The 13117-nt window shown below is 61.4% G+C and overlaps 1 protein-coding gene across 1 annotated transcript; it reads right to left on the bottom strand.

Moving 5' to 3' along the window:
- Window positions 1–77: 77 nt before the first annotated feature.
- On the bottom strand, window positions 78–11772 carry PYGL (glycogen phosphorylase L). The gene is given in 21 exon segments (XM_050336109.1): window positions 78–498; window positions 691–757; window positions 1210–1344; window positions 1425–1468; window positions 1470–1633; window positions 1774–1915; window positions 2555–2613; window positions 2716–2863; window positions 2945–3046; window positions 3743–3857; window positions 3949–4112; window positions 4709–4855; window positions 5076–5168; window positions 5315–5458; window positions 6371–6453; window positions 6540–6651; window positions 7435–7566; window positions 8102–8205; window positions 8337–8415; window positions 9802–9903; window positions 11443–11772. Coding segments are annotated over 21 exon segments (2568 nt in total). The 5' UTR covers window positions 11686–11772; the 3' UTR covers window positions 78–309.
- Between the last annotated feature and the right edge of the window lie 1345 nt (window positions 11773–13117).

The following is a 13117-nucleotide window of genomic DNA, read 5'->3' as shown; positions in this document are numbered from 1 at the left end:
CCCATCCCTGGCCGTTAGCCTCGGTGGAAGCCAGCCCAGTCCCCTAATTTTAGCCTTCAGCAAACAGCCCCTTGGACTCCAATGGCACTTTTTTTTTATTTTTAGCACCTAAATTGCAAGCAAACAAGGGCGACGTGGTTTCGCTTTCCACACGCACGACACCTGACCTTATAAAAACCCCGCCCCTTCCCGGTTCCCCGCTCCGTTAGGAAAGCCAGCAGCAGCGACACACAGACTACGACAGCAGAGAATTTTACAGCGCATGTGCTCCCGTCCCCACCCCCGGCTCCAGCCCCCCCCCCCGGGTCCCTACGCCGCTGTGCCGTTGGGGGTCTTGTCCTGGGCCGCGTCCCGGGGCTCGTTGGGCGGGGGGATCTTCAGGTCGGAGGGCTCCACGTGCCAGATGTCCCGGGCGTACTCCTTGATGGTGCGGTCGCTGGAGAACTTGCCGGCCGCCGCGATGTTCCTGATGACCATCTTGGTCCAGGCCTTGGAGTTCTGCAAGGAGAGCGGTGGGACAAGGTTGGCCCCCCCCGAGGGCCGGGGACACGCGTGGCTTGTCGGCCAGGAGCGGCTCTCAAGCAGCAGCACGGGATCCCATCTCCACGCACAGCCCCACCAGAGCCCTGCTCTGGGACGGGGTGTTGCGTCCCAGCACAATCCCTGCCTCGTCTCCGGGCTGGCACTCACCAGGTACAGCTCGCTGACCTTCTCCTGGCACTTCACGTAAGCCTCGTAGTCTGCAAAGACTTTAAACCTGGAGCAGTGAAAAAAACCAAAGAGGAGTCAGGGGCATGAGGAATGGGAAGGTGGGAGCATGGCGTGGTGCCCTCATCTGGGGCTTCCCCTGACACAAATCCTCCAGCCAAATTCCCCCTCCCCAAGGCCTGTTGGTACAGAACCCTGGATGCTCCGGGAGGGCACCCACGGAAAAGATTTCTCCCATCCCAACGCCCGTGGCTGCTCAATGCTTTGGTCAAAAAAGCCCTTGAAACACCCAAAATTATCTGGAAGGGTTGCACACCCAGAGGTGTTTACTGCAGCAAGCATGAAGGGCCTGTACCTGGGGAGCATCGTCCACGTGCAGCGTGGCCCCACCACCCTGGTGTGGTCATCAGGGCCAGAGAAGGGGGGATGGTTGGTGCCAGGGGCTGCTCTGCAGGGGAGAGACCCAACCCCCTAGGGGGTGGATGGCACCCCAGGCCTCACCTGTCGTGGTGGAAGAGCATGTTGACGACGTCGTTGAAGAGGTTGGGCTCTTTGGGGGAGAAGAAGCCGCTCTTAATCTGGTCCACGGCTTGTTTCAGCTCGGGGAGCCGGTCGTAGTAGAGCTGGGCGTCGTACCTGGAGGGGAGGGGTGACGTGAGATGGTGCGGCCCCAGCCGCCCGTGGTGACACCCCTGTGGCGTCCCCAAGCCCCTCACCCTTTCCTGTCCAGCTCCGTGACGTCCTCCACCCTCATGCCGAAAGATGAACAGGTTTTCCTCCCCGGCCTCCTCGGCCATTTCCACGTTGGCTCCGTCCATGGTGCCGATGGTCAGGGCCCCGTTCAGCATGAACTTCATGTTGCCCGTGCCCGACGCCTCGGTGCCCGCCGTGGAGATCTGCTCCGACAGGTCGGTGGCGGGGATCACTGCCAACGGAACACAGGGACACGAGGGGCTCGTGGGGACCGGCTTCGGGTTTGTAGCACACCAAAGGATGTTGGATCTCCTGTGACAGAGCCATGGGCTGGTGGAGGGCCATCCCCTCCCCACAGTGTGCCCAGGGTACCTTTCTCTGCCAGGGAGACCCTGTAGTTCTCCAGGAAGATGACCTTCAGCTTGCTCCCCACCATGGGGTCGTTGTTCACCACCTGAGCCACAGCGTTGATGAGCTTGATGATCATTTTGGCCATGTGGTATCCTGGGGCAGCCTGGGAGAGAAGCCGCAGGTGAGGCACACCCAGCTCCCACACATCCAGGGAAGAACCTGCTCAGCCCTGCTCCCATCACCGTGTCCAATGAGTGTTGCACCACCGCGTTTTTGGGGACTTCCATGACCACAGGCCAGCAACATATGGTTGTCCCAGCCCCCCCTGCCAGGTCTAGTGCCTTGTTGGGTTGAAGCTAATCAGGCTCCTCCAGCACTTCCTGGAGAACTTCATGGACATAGAATCATGGAATTGTTTAAGCTGGAAAAGCCCTCTAAGATGGTCATGTCCAACCGTTCTCCCTGCACTGCCAAGGCCACCACTGACCCATGTTCCCAGGTGCCACATCCACATGCCCTTTAAATCCCTCCAGGGATGGGCACTCCACCACTTTCCTGGGCAGCCTGTTCCAATGCCTGACCACCCTTTTGGTGAAGGAATTTTTTACCCCTAATATCCAACCTAAACCTCTCCTGGTGCAACTTGAGGCTGTTTCCTCAGTCACATCACTTGTAATCCGGGAGAAGAGACCAACCCCCACCTGGCTTCACCCTCCCGGCAGGCCATAGGGACACAGCCCCCTGAGGCATCTGCACCCACACTTCCACCAAAATGTCTAAAAAACTCCCTGACCCAGCTCACCTTGCCCCCAATGATCACCGTCCTCGGCACGAACAGCTTCGTGGGATCCCTCCGGATTCCTGGAGGACAGAGCGGCGCGGTGTCACCGGGGCACATGGGGGGCACAGGGATGCTGGTGCCCCCCAACCCCCCCTGGGACAGCCCATGCCCCAGAGCCTTACGGTTGTACATGGTGATGATGTGCAGGCAGTTCATCAGCTGCCGCTTGTACTCATGGATCCTCTTCACGTGCACGTCGAACATGGAGGAAGGGTTGATCTTCACTTTGTACTCCTTCTCCAGGTACAGCGCGAACTTCACCTTGTTCTCCTGGCCCAGGGCAGGGAGTGTGTCAGCCCTTGGCCTCTGTCCCCACCCTGCCTGTGTCCCCCCCTGCCCACACCCCCTCACCTGCTTCACTTTGGCGACCTCCCGGATGAACAGGTCGTCGTCCACGAACTCGTGCAGCTTGGTCAGCTGGCTCAGGTCCCTCACGTAGTCCTCCCCGATTTTCTGCAACGGGAGCACAGGCATGTGCTGATGGGTGGGATGGTTTGGGTTGCAAGGGATCTTAAAGCTCATCTTGTCATGGGCAGGGATACCTTCCAGTGGACCAGGTTGCTTCAAGCCCTGTCCAACCTGGGCCTGGAACACTTCCAGGGATGGGGCAGTCACAACTTCTCTGGGCCAGGGCCTCACCACCCTCACAGCCAAGAATTTCTTCCCAGTATTCCATCTAATCCTGCCCTCTGGCAGTTTGAAGCCATTCCCCCTTGTCCTGTCCCTCCCTCTCTTGTCTCCAGTCCCTCTCCAGCTCTCCTGGAGCCCCTTTAAGCCCTGGAAGGGGCTCTCAGGTCTCCCTCTTCTCCAGGTGAACCCCCCCAGCTTTCCCAGCCTGGCTCCAGAGCAGAGGTGCTCCACCCCTCTAATCCTCTTTGCGGCCTCCTCTGGACTTGTTCCAGCAGCTCCAAGGACATCCTGATCATGTTGGTGCCTCAGAGCTGGAGGCAGCACAGCCGGTGGGGTCTCACCAGGGCACAGCAGAGGCGGAGAACCCCCTTTCCTCGACCAGCACCTCCTCACCCCTCAACCACTTAGAAGATGTAAAGGAGGTGTAAATGGTGGATGTTCTCATGACATCCCCAGGGTCCATCCTGGGATCAGGATGGAAGGGCCAGGGGGCCCAGGGCGTTCCCCCCACCCCGTTACCTCCGCGATGAGCTCGGCCAGCCCCGGGTTGCAGAGCAGGAGCCAGCGCCGGGGGGTGATGCCGTTGGTCTTGTTCTGAAACTTCTCCGGCTCCAGCTCGGCAAAGTCCTCGAAGCTGCGAGGACGAGGAGGGGGCGGCTTCAGCCTCGCCCACCTGGCACCACCACCACCACCACCAGCGCTCCCACCTCCCTCCCCACGCTTACACCTGAGTCTTGACAATCTCGGAGTGGATCTTGGCCACGCCGTTGACGGCGTGGGAGCCCACGATGCACAGGTGGGCCATGTTGATCCTCTTGGTGCCCCCCTCCTCGATCAGGGACATCCTCCGCAGCCGGTCCACGTCGTTGGGGAACAGGGATGCGATGTGCTGCCGGCAGAGGCGGGAGGGGTGGTGAGCGGTGCTGGCACTGAGGGGCGTCCCACCCCGTGGCTCGCAAGGAGGGGACCATGGCAGTATCTCCAGGGCATTGGAGTGAGTGGTGGCTTTTACTCTGTTGTGATGGTGCAAACCCCCTTCGAAGGATGCCCTTCCCCAGCATGGATGTCTCTGGACAGAAGGAGCCCCCAAATCCCCCCACGGATGGGTTTTGGGGCACACATTTGGCCGGTGAGGCCGTTTTGGCAAAAGCCTCGTGCTGCCAGACCAGGGGGTCAAACCACCATCTCCCCTGCACTTCCAACCTCATCCTTTCCCAGGAAGAAGAATTTAGTGTTTAGCAAAGCAAAGAAATGCCAACAGGGAGGTCCCTGGGGCAATGGGTGAAGCCTCTAAACAGCCACTAACTGCAGGGTGGCAATGGGCTGGTGGGAAAGTACTTTTCTCTACGCCGACCTCCCAAAATAGCAGCTGGATTCAACCGCCCACACCCCCAACATCATCAGTTTGTGCACCCCCCTCGTCCCAGCACTCTATCCCTGTCCCCCTCTCCGGAGTGTGCTCCTGCACGGCCCCCAGGCACTCACATCCAGGTGTCTCTGGTTGATCTCATAGATGATCTGCAGGTGCCTGGGGAGCAGCTTCTCCACCAGGTCCACGGGCCAGCGCTCCAGGGCCTCGGGAAGCACCGTGTGGTTGGTGTAGGCGAAGGTCCTTTTGGTGAGGTCCCAGGCCTGGGGTGGGGAGAGCCGGCACTCAGCAGCACCCCGGGTGCCACCACCCCACCCACGGCCCTCCCGCCAGCACAGCCCAGCCAGCCCCTCCCAGTGCACACCAGTTAAACCCAACCTGACTGCTCCACAGCCCTCAAAAACTGGGTGCCCAGCTCCTCCACCGCTGGCGGGGTGGATGCGAGTGGACAAGACCCAAGAGCCGGGTGGGGTCTCTCCCTACCTTATCCCACGGCAGCTTCTCGATGTCCACAAAAATCCTCATCAGCTCAGGGATGGCCATGGCGGGGTGGGTGTCGTTCAGCTGGATGGCAACCTGGAAAAGCGGGGTGGGGACACGTGGGGGACACCGGGCACCCCACTGGGCACAGGCACCCACGGAGGGGTCCAAACACCTCTCCAGCATCTGGGAGGTGCTGGGACAAGCTCCAAGGCACACGACAGAGCAACCCTGGCTGGTACCTGGTCGGGGAAGGAGTCAAACACGGTCCGGACTGTGTCCGTGCTCCCGAATTTGGATGCTTTGAAGCGGCGGATGATGTCCTGGAGGGTGGCAGCCACCACAAAGTACTCCTGCTTCAGCCTCAGCTCCTTCCCCTCGAAGAACTGTGGGCAGAGGAGCAGGGAACTGCAAGATTCCCATGGGATTCACTGCACTTCCTGGTGCTCCCTGTGCCCAGGGCCCCACACCGGGGTCTGAGCACCCCGCGCTTCCCCCAGCACCAGCTCTAATCCCAACATCTTCTTCCTTCCCAGATTTCAGCACAGGGGGTTGAGATGCGCTGGTACAAACAGGTTAAATCCCTGCCAAGCATCACCAAAACCTGTTGCCCTGGTTTGAATATTCTGGCTGCAAGGAAAGGTAGTGGGACAATGGGAAGGGAAGCCACAGGAGCTGTAAGACACAGGAGCGGTTTCTAGGACAAGAATTAAACCCTTGAATGCAGCACAAAACATCATCCTGCTGGTCTGCGAAAGAGGAGCTGCAGGAGTCAACCTCACCAGTGAAGCTGTGATGCCCCTGGCCCTCCCCACCAGCTGGGAAGGATTTAATGGGAAAAAAAATCCACCAGGGACAGCCCCAAACAGGCTGCAGAGCAAGGAGAGCCACCTTCAACTTCTTTCCCTGCTCCACAGCTTGGTTTGTGGCTGGGAAGGGCTGTGCATCCCCATCACACCGCCAATTTGAGGCACAACCTCCGGTCCCAGGGCTGCAAAGGAGCATCAGGGAAATGCCAGCAGCATTCAGCAGATTGCCTTCATGTTGTATGTTTGAGACTCAAGGAATGTTGCTGCAGCAGGACTTGCTCGTCCCCACTCCCTCCCAGCAAATCTGTGCTGGTGAGGAGCAGCAATCCCCATCCAAGCAGCTTGAAACACAACACAAAGCATCTCTGCAGTGTCCTGGAGAGAGGGGCTGCTCCACTTCCCGCTCTGCCTGCGCGCTCTTCAGCCATCCCTAGAACAGGGACCCCTTCCCCTAAAGCAGAGACCCCCCCGTCCCGCATCGTGACTCACGTTGTCGTTGGGATAGAGGACACGGGAGATGTTCTCCGCCAGGTTTCTGTCCAGCACGGCCTGGATGTAGTCTCCAACGTTGACTGGGGAAGGAACAGAGGGTTCAGGTGGGCCTGGGACCCCCTCACCTCGCCCCGCCCCACCTGGCACCCCAGCAGCACCCACTCACAGTCGCGCAGGTTGAAGTCGTTGGGGGCCCGGGCCGACCACAGGCGCATGGTGTTGACGGTGTTGTTCATGTACCCGGGCACGGGGGTGTCGTAGGGCAGTGCCAGCACCACCTAGGACAGTGTCAGGGCAGCTGGAGGTGGGCTGGGATCCCTCCTGTTCCTCCTGGAGCCCCCCCACCCCACAGACCCAGGGTGGAGCTCAGGGCTGTGTCCTCCTCCATGGGGTTGTGTGTGTGTGGACACGCTCAGTACCCCCAGGGACACCCCAGCTTCCCTGGCTCTAGTGGAAGGTGTCCCTGCCCATGGCAGGGGGTGGAATGAGATGGGCTTTAAGGTCCCTTCCAACCCAGATTATCCTGGGATTCTATTATTATCCAGGTGGAAGCCTGAGCATGCCTCTAATCCAATCTATCCCTGCCCTCTGGCAGTGGGAAGCCATTCCCCCTTGTCCTGTCCCTCCCTCTCTTGTCCCCAGTCCCTCTCCAGCTCTCCTGGAGCCCCTTTAGGCCCTGGAGGGGGCTCTCAGGTCTCCCTGGAGCCTTCTCTTCTCCAGGTGAACCCCCCCAGCTCTCCCAGTCTGGCTCCACAGCAGAGGGTCTCCAGCCCTTGGAACATCTCCATGTCCTTCTCTGACTTGCTCCAGCAGCTCCACATCCTTCTTGTTCCGGGAACTCCAGAGCTGGACACGGGTTGGAAGGGACCTTAAGGATCATCCAGTTCCACCCCCCCGCCATGGGCAGCGACACCTTCCCCCGGACCAGCTTGCTGCAATCCCCACCCAACCCGGCCTTGAACACTTGCAGGGACGGGGAGCTTGGCTGCAGGTGAGGAGCAGCCAAACCTGTATCCATGGAAGGGGCGTTCTGTTCCCTGCTCTCCAACCCCAGCCCGCACCTGGGTGTCGACCCACTTGGCGCCGGCGGGCGAGTGCTCCACGCGGCCGTAGAAGTGCACGGGCAGCATGTACTCGGGACGGGCCTTCTCCCAGGGATTGCCGTGCCGGAGCCAGTCGTCGGCTTCTTCCACCTGATGGAGGGAGCGGGAGCGGTGACGGGGCCACCCAGCCCCAGGGAGGACAGCTGGGAAAGGCTCCTGGCACAGGGGGACGATGCTTGGGAGTCTGTCCGCCCTAAACCTTGATTTGGGCACCACCTGGAGGCAGGGATCTACCCCAGGTACCCTGCCAGAGGGGTGAGGGACGGGGAAAAAAAAACATTTCTCTTAGTGAGTTGCTAATGTTGCGTTTCCAAACCAGCCTCTTCCGGCCTGGCTCCACGAGGGGCAGGGACACAACTGCTCCATCCTCACCTGCTCCACGGAGCAGCTCGTGGGGCGGCCCCGAGCAGGGCACGCTGTGGATGGGGACAAAGGAGGGATGGCCCTGTGCTTGCACCAGCTTAAGAAGTTAAACTTGTTCAGGAAAGCAGCTGAGGAGCTTTAAATATCCCAGCAGCAGCCTCCAAGCTCAGGGGGAGTGTCTGTGCAGCCTGAGCTAAGAGGGGAGTGAGTTTGGGGCTCCGGCTGTGCTGGGGGACAGCGATGGCCACGCCCCCCTCCATACCTGCCACCCATCCCGGATCTTCTGGTTGAAGATGCCGTACTCATAGCGGATGCCGTAGCCATAGGCTGCCAGCCCCAGCGTGGCCATGGAGTCCAGGAAGCAGGCTGGCAGGGAGAGAGGGAGCAGTGAGCTGGGATCCCCCAGGAGCAATAATAAACCCCCCAGGATTAGGTAATCCCTGTGGTAGATGCAAAACCCCCAGGGATGTGTCCCACCACCCGGGGGGCTCACTCACCAGCCAGCCTGCCGAGACCCCCATTGCCCAGACCGGCATCCTCCTCGATTTCCTCCAGCTCTTCCATGTCCAGCCCGAGCTACAAACAAGGAGGAGATGAGTTGGAGACTCCCAGGGTGCCCAGCCCCACAGGAGGGAGGCACTGTTGGCACACACTCCCTTCCAGGTGGGCTCCAGGAAGGGTGGAAAGGCACCCGATCCCACAAGAACCATCCCTGGGACACTGTGACTTGCACCCAGAGAAGCCCCTCTCCCCCTTGGCTGCAGCTCCACACCACGGCAGGGACCAGCTTTGGTGTTTAAAGTCACTCCACCAGCCTTTACAAGGGGCACACACACCCATGACCTCGCTGAGGGCAAGTTCTGGGAGTTGGGGGGCACCCAGCTGTGACCAGGGTGCTGCTCTCAGGGTCCCAGACATTCCCAAAGGCTCTGGGGGTTTATTCCCAGGCCTGTTCCCTCTCTCCCTGGCTGTAGTCCCAGTACACCAGGTTCCTGCTCCCCTAGCATCCCCATCCCTGGGGCCAGTCACCCAGATGCCATGTTCTCATTCCCACAGCACCCTCATCCCTTGGGGCAGGCACCTGGATGCCTGGTTCCTGCTCCCCCAGCACCCCTATCCCCTAGGGAAGGTACCTGGATGCCTGGTTCCTGCTCCCCCAGCACCCCAATCCCCCAGGGAAGGCACCTGGATGCTGTGTTCCTGCTCCCCCAGCACCCCAATCCCCCAGGGAAGGCACCCAGGGGCCCATCTTCCCCACTCCAGGCATCACCCTTTAAGGTGAGAAGCACCTACACCGCTTTTCGAGGGAAATTTAAATTTTCCAGCCTGGGATCCTGTGGAAGGAAGAGGTTTTGCCTATGCAAAAAGTCCTCGGGGAGCTCAGCTAAGCCCCCTTTTCCCATGGAAACCCTTGGCTCTGATGTCCCACGGCCACAGCAAGTGGAGAAAAATTAAAAAAAAAAGCCAAAAAAACCCAACAAACCCTAAAAATAAGTTCCTCTCCTTTGAACATGTTTGCACAAAAGCTGTTCCTGCTCTTGTGCAACCACCCTGGCCATGTCTGGCAGCGCTGGGCACAGGAGGTGACAGGGTGGGGAGCAAAGGAGCCACCCAAAAACCTCAGATAACCCCAGTGCCACCAGGTGCCAGCGCCCAGCTGGGGTTGAGCAGGCCAAGGTTTTATTCCCTCCCTGCCACTGATTATTGGTATGAACAGCCTCATCCACAGAGCCACCAGTTCCCTTCCAGTTTATGGGCTGGAAATGGGATCCTGCTGATCCCCCAAGATCGCAGCTGCCGGGCTGGGCAGCCCCAGGCCTTTCCAGAGCAGGTCTTGGGGCAGCATTCCCTGCAGCTCAAGGAGCAGTTTGCAGCCAGTGTGGCAAAACAGGGACATTCCCAGGAGCTGGAGGGCACAGAGCCCTCCTCATCCTGGTCCTCATGCCCACCTGGGGTGCTCACCTGGTACACGGCCTCGTCACAGGCGTTCTGCAGCCCCAGGTTAATCATGGTGTTCTGCAGCGTCCGCCCCATGTAGAACTCCAGGGAGAGGTAGTAAATCCTCTGGAAGAGAAAATCACCCCCTGGTCACCTTCCCTGGAGGGCTGGAGGAGGCTCCCCGGGACCCCAAAGCTGTTACTGGGTGACATCTCACAAAGAACGGGAAAAAAACCCTGACTCTCAACAGAGCAGGGTGGTTTGCAACCAGGAATCGGAGGGCTGGGAATCCCGTGTGGCCCTGCAGCCCCTGCCCTGCTCTCTCCTGCTGTTTCCCAAGCCGGGAAGAGGCCAGTTTTTTATGGACAAGCCCCTTTGCCCTGTCCCAGAGCAGGGACAGCTCCGGGATGGCCACCCCACACGCCCGCCGGGGAACGCAGCGATACAAAATTAAACTTTCAAGAGCAGACGTTTCCTCCCGGTCACCCCGGAGCTGCAAAGCAACCGGAAAACCGCGCGAGGCGCCGGGGCCGGGCGGTGGCCGCGGGGACACTGTGGGCACACGGGCTTCCTCTGCCCTTCCCCGGGGTCCCGGAGCTCGGGATGCTCCCGCTGACACGGCGGGCGCAGGATGCGGCCGGTTCGGCCTTGCGCTAAGCCGTCCCCTGGCGTCAGCACCGGCAGGTTTTAAGGAAAGGATTTAGGCTGGAGGAAGTCGCTGACTCGACGCGTTTCCCCCAGGACCCGCGCGGAGCCGGGCTGGGAAGGGAGGTGGGATAGAACCCTGGAATCACAGAACGGTTTTGGGGCTGCGAGGGATCTTAAAAGATCGTCTTGTTCCAAGCCTCCTGCCACGGGCAGGGTGTGCTGGGCAGGATCCGTGGGGATTTCTGGTTTGACGGCGGCGGAGCTGGGAGCAGCGACTCCAGGCACACAGCACGGCTCGGCTACACGGAAGAGTCCCAGATCCAAGCCCTGGGAAGAGGCTCATTTTTCTCACCCCTACGCAACACGGGGGAGTGCTGAGCTATCGCGGCTGGCACGGTCCCAGCGAGGTGTTGGCAGGGAGGAAATTGATGCCGACAGGGACATCCAGGTGTCAGGAGAGGGATTAGGGCTTAATCCCCCCCGGGGCAGAGCCCGGAGCGAGCCAGCGGGACGAGCAGCAGCAGCACAGCAACTCCTGCACAAACCGGATCTCTTACGCTTGGGATCACTTGTGTTAAACAAGACCTGTTTGTGGTTGGTTTCGGGTGCCTTTAAGCCTTTCCAATAATTCCCCCGGGAAGGCTTTGGAGTTGGTTTTGGTAGACAGCACCCACGCCGGCGCCGCGGGACAACAAACGGCGTTCCCATGCCCTGCACCCCGCTGCCGGCCAAGCCGCTCTCTGTTTGTTTTGCAAAGCAAAGGACAGTGGCCTCGCTTGGTAAAGTCCAATCCCTCCGCTCGGAAAAGTTACCGGGAACGGCTCTAAATCCACGGGAAAAAAAAACGAGCCTCCCCAGTCTCTATATTCCAGCGCGGAGGGAGGGTTCACCCACCCACGGGGTTACGATGGATCCCACCCCAGCCACAACCCAGGACCCACCGCGGGGCGGGGGGGGTTCCCACCACACAGAGGGGTTTCCCTCCCCCCCCCCGTCCCGCTATCCCAGCGCTCCCACCTTGGGATCCTTCTCGTAGTAGTACTGCTGCGTGCGGATCCAGCGCCCCACCAGGTGGTCGCGCACGGTGTGGGCCAGGGCGAAGTAGTAGTCGCGTGGGGTGGCCACATTGCGGTCCTTGACCAGGGTGAAGTGCAGGTGCCGGTTGAAGCCCCGCTTGAGCTCGGCCACGCTCTCGGCGCCCACGATGCCGCGGATGCTGATCTGCTTGCGCCGCTCCTGGTCCGACAGCGGCCGCGACATCGCGGCGGGGCTGCGGGGACACGGGGAGGGGGCACACGGGTTGGGCTCCGGCACCGCGTTCCGCCTCCGCCCCGCGCTGGCACCGCCCCGGGAGGGGACGGCGTGGGGACGGGCCCCGCAAAGGGCCGCCCACGCGTGGGGAGGAGCGGCGGGCCAACACCCGGGGGGAGAGATGGGGGGGACCCCGGGGATGGACAGAGGGGAGTGCAAAGCGGGGAGGGGGGACCCCGAAGGTGCACGGAGGGACGTGCGAAGGGAGCGATCCCGGGGGGGTCTCAGAAGGCCGTGCAAAGCGGGGACCCCGCGAGTCACAAAAGGGGCGATCCCGGAGGTCTCAGAGGGGCGTGCAAAGAGGGGGACCCCCGCCACAGACAAGTGGGGGACCCCGGGGGAGGTGTGCAAAAGGGGAGGACCCCAGGAAGGTGGAAAGTGCGTGCCCCGGGAACCACCACCTGGGGTAAAAAGGGGGGACACCGGGGATGGACAGAGAGGGGTGCAAAGGAGGGGGACCCCGGGAGTCACAGCGTAAAAAGGGGGTGCCCCGGGAACCGTCGCCTGAGTTGTTCAGAAGGATGTGCAACGGTGGGGACCCTGGGGGGCCCCAGGGATGGACAGAGGGGCGTGCAAAGGTGGGGAGACCCCGGGGAGGAGTCGCAGAGAAATGTGCAAAGCGGGGGGACCCCAGGAACGTGGAAAGTGTGTGACCCGGGGACCGCCAGCTGGGGGTAAGAAAGGGAAAGACCCCGGGGGGCAAGGGGAGGGATCCCAAGCAAGTGGAATGGGGATGTCCTGGGAACCGCAGCCCGGGATGCACGGAGGGATATGCAGAGGGGAGACCCTGGGAGTCACAGAGGGGTGTGCAAAGGGGGCTGGGGTGGGAATTCCGGGGGTCTCAGTGGGGCGTGCGAAGGGGAAAGGGGGTGCAAAGGGGAGGAGCCTGGGGGCGCATAGAAAGGGAGTGCAAAGGGGGGGTCCAGGCAGGTGCAAAGGGGATGCAGCGGAGAGGGACGCGGAGCCGGGGCAGAGCACGAAGCTCCTCCCGGGATCGCACCTGCGGCGGACGGAGCGACCCCAGGCACGGCTGCGCCCCCGTCTTTGCTCTTACCCACGGAGGGACCGCCCCCCGGAGGGACCTGCCCACGCAGGACCCCGCCCTCCCCACCCGTGGCTCCTCCCGCCCGGGCGGCCGCTCTTGGATGGAGCACGTACAAGGTCCTGCCCGCCGGCCGGGAAGTGTTATGATGTGCTCCTTCCTTCCCCTCCACCCCGTGTCACGATCCATTCCCGTGTCTCGGTCCTCGCTCTCCCCTTTCTTCCCCCTCCCACCCCCCCGCTCCGTGTCACGGTTCCCCTCCAGTGTCACGAACCCCCCGTGCCTCGGTCCCCTTTCCTGTGTCACGGTCCCTCCCTCCCTCCCGCCCCCTGGTCTCCC

This window comes from Myiozetetes cayanensis, unplaced genomic scaffold, assembly GCF_022539395.1.
Source record: "Myiozetetes cayanensis isolate MyiCay16 unplaced genomic scaffold, myiCay2020 scf6-25, whole genome shotgun sequence".
Lineage (NCBI taxonomy): Eukaryota > Metazoa > Chordata > Aves > Passeriformes > Tyrannidae > Myiozetetes > Myiozetetes cayanensis.
This window is presented reverse-complemented; position numbering and strand designations above follow the sequence as displayed.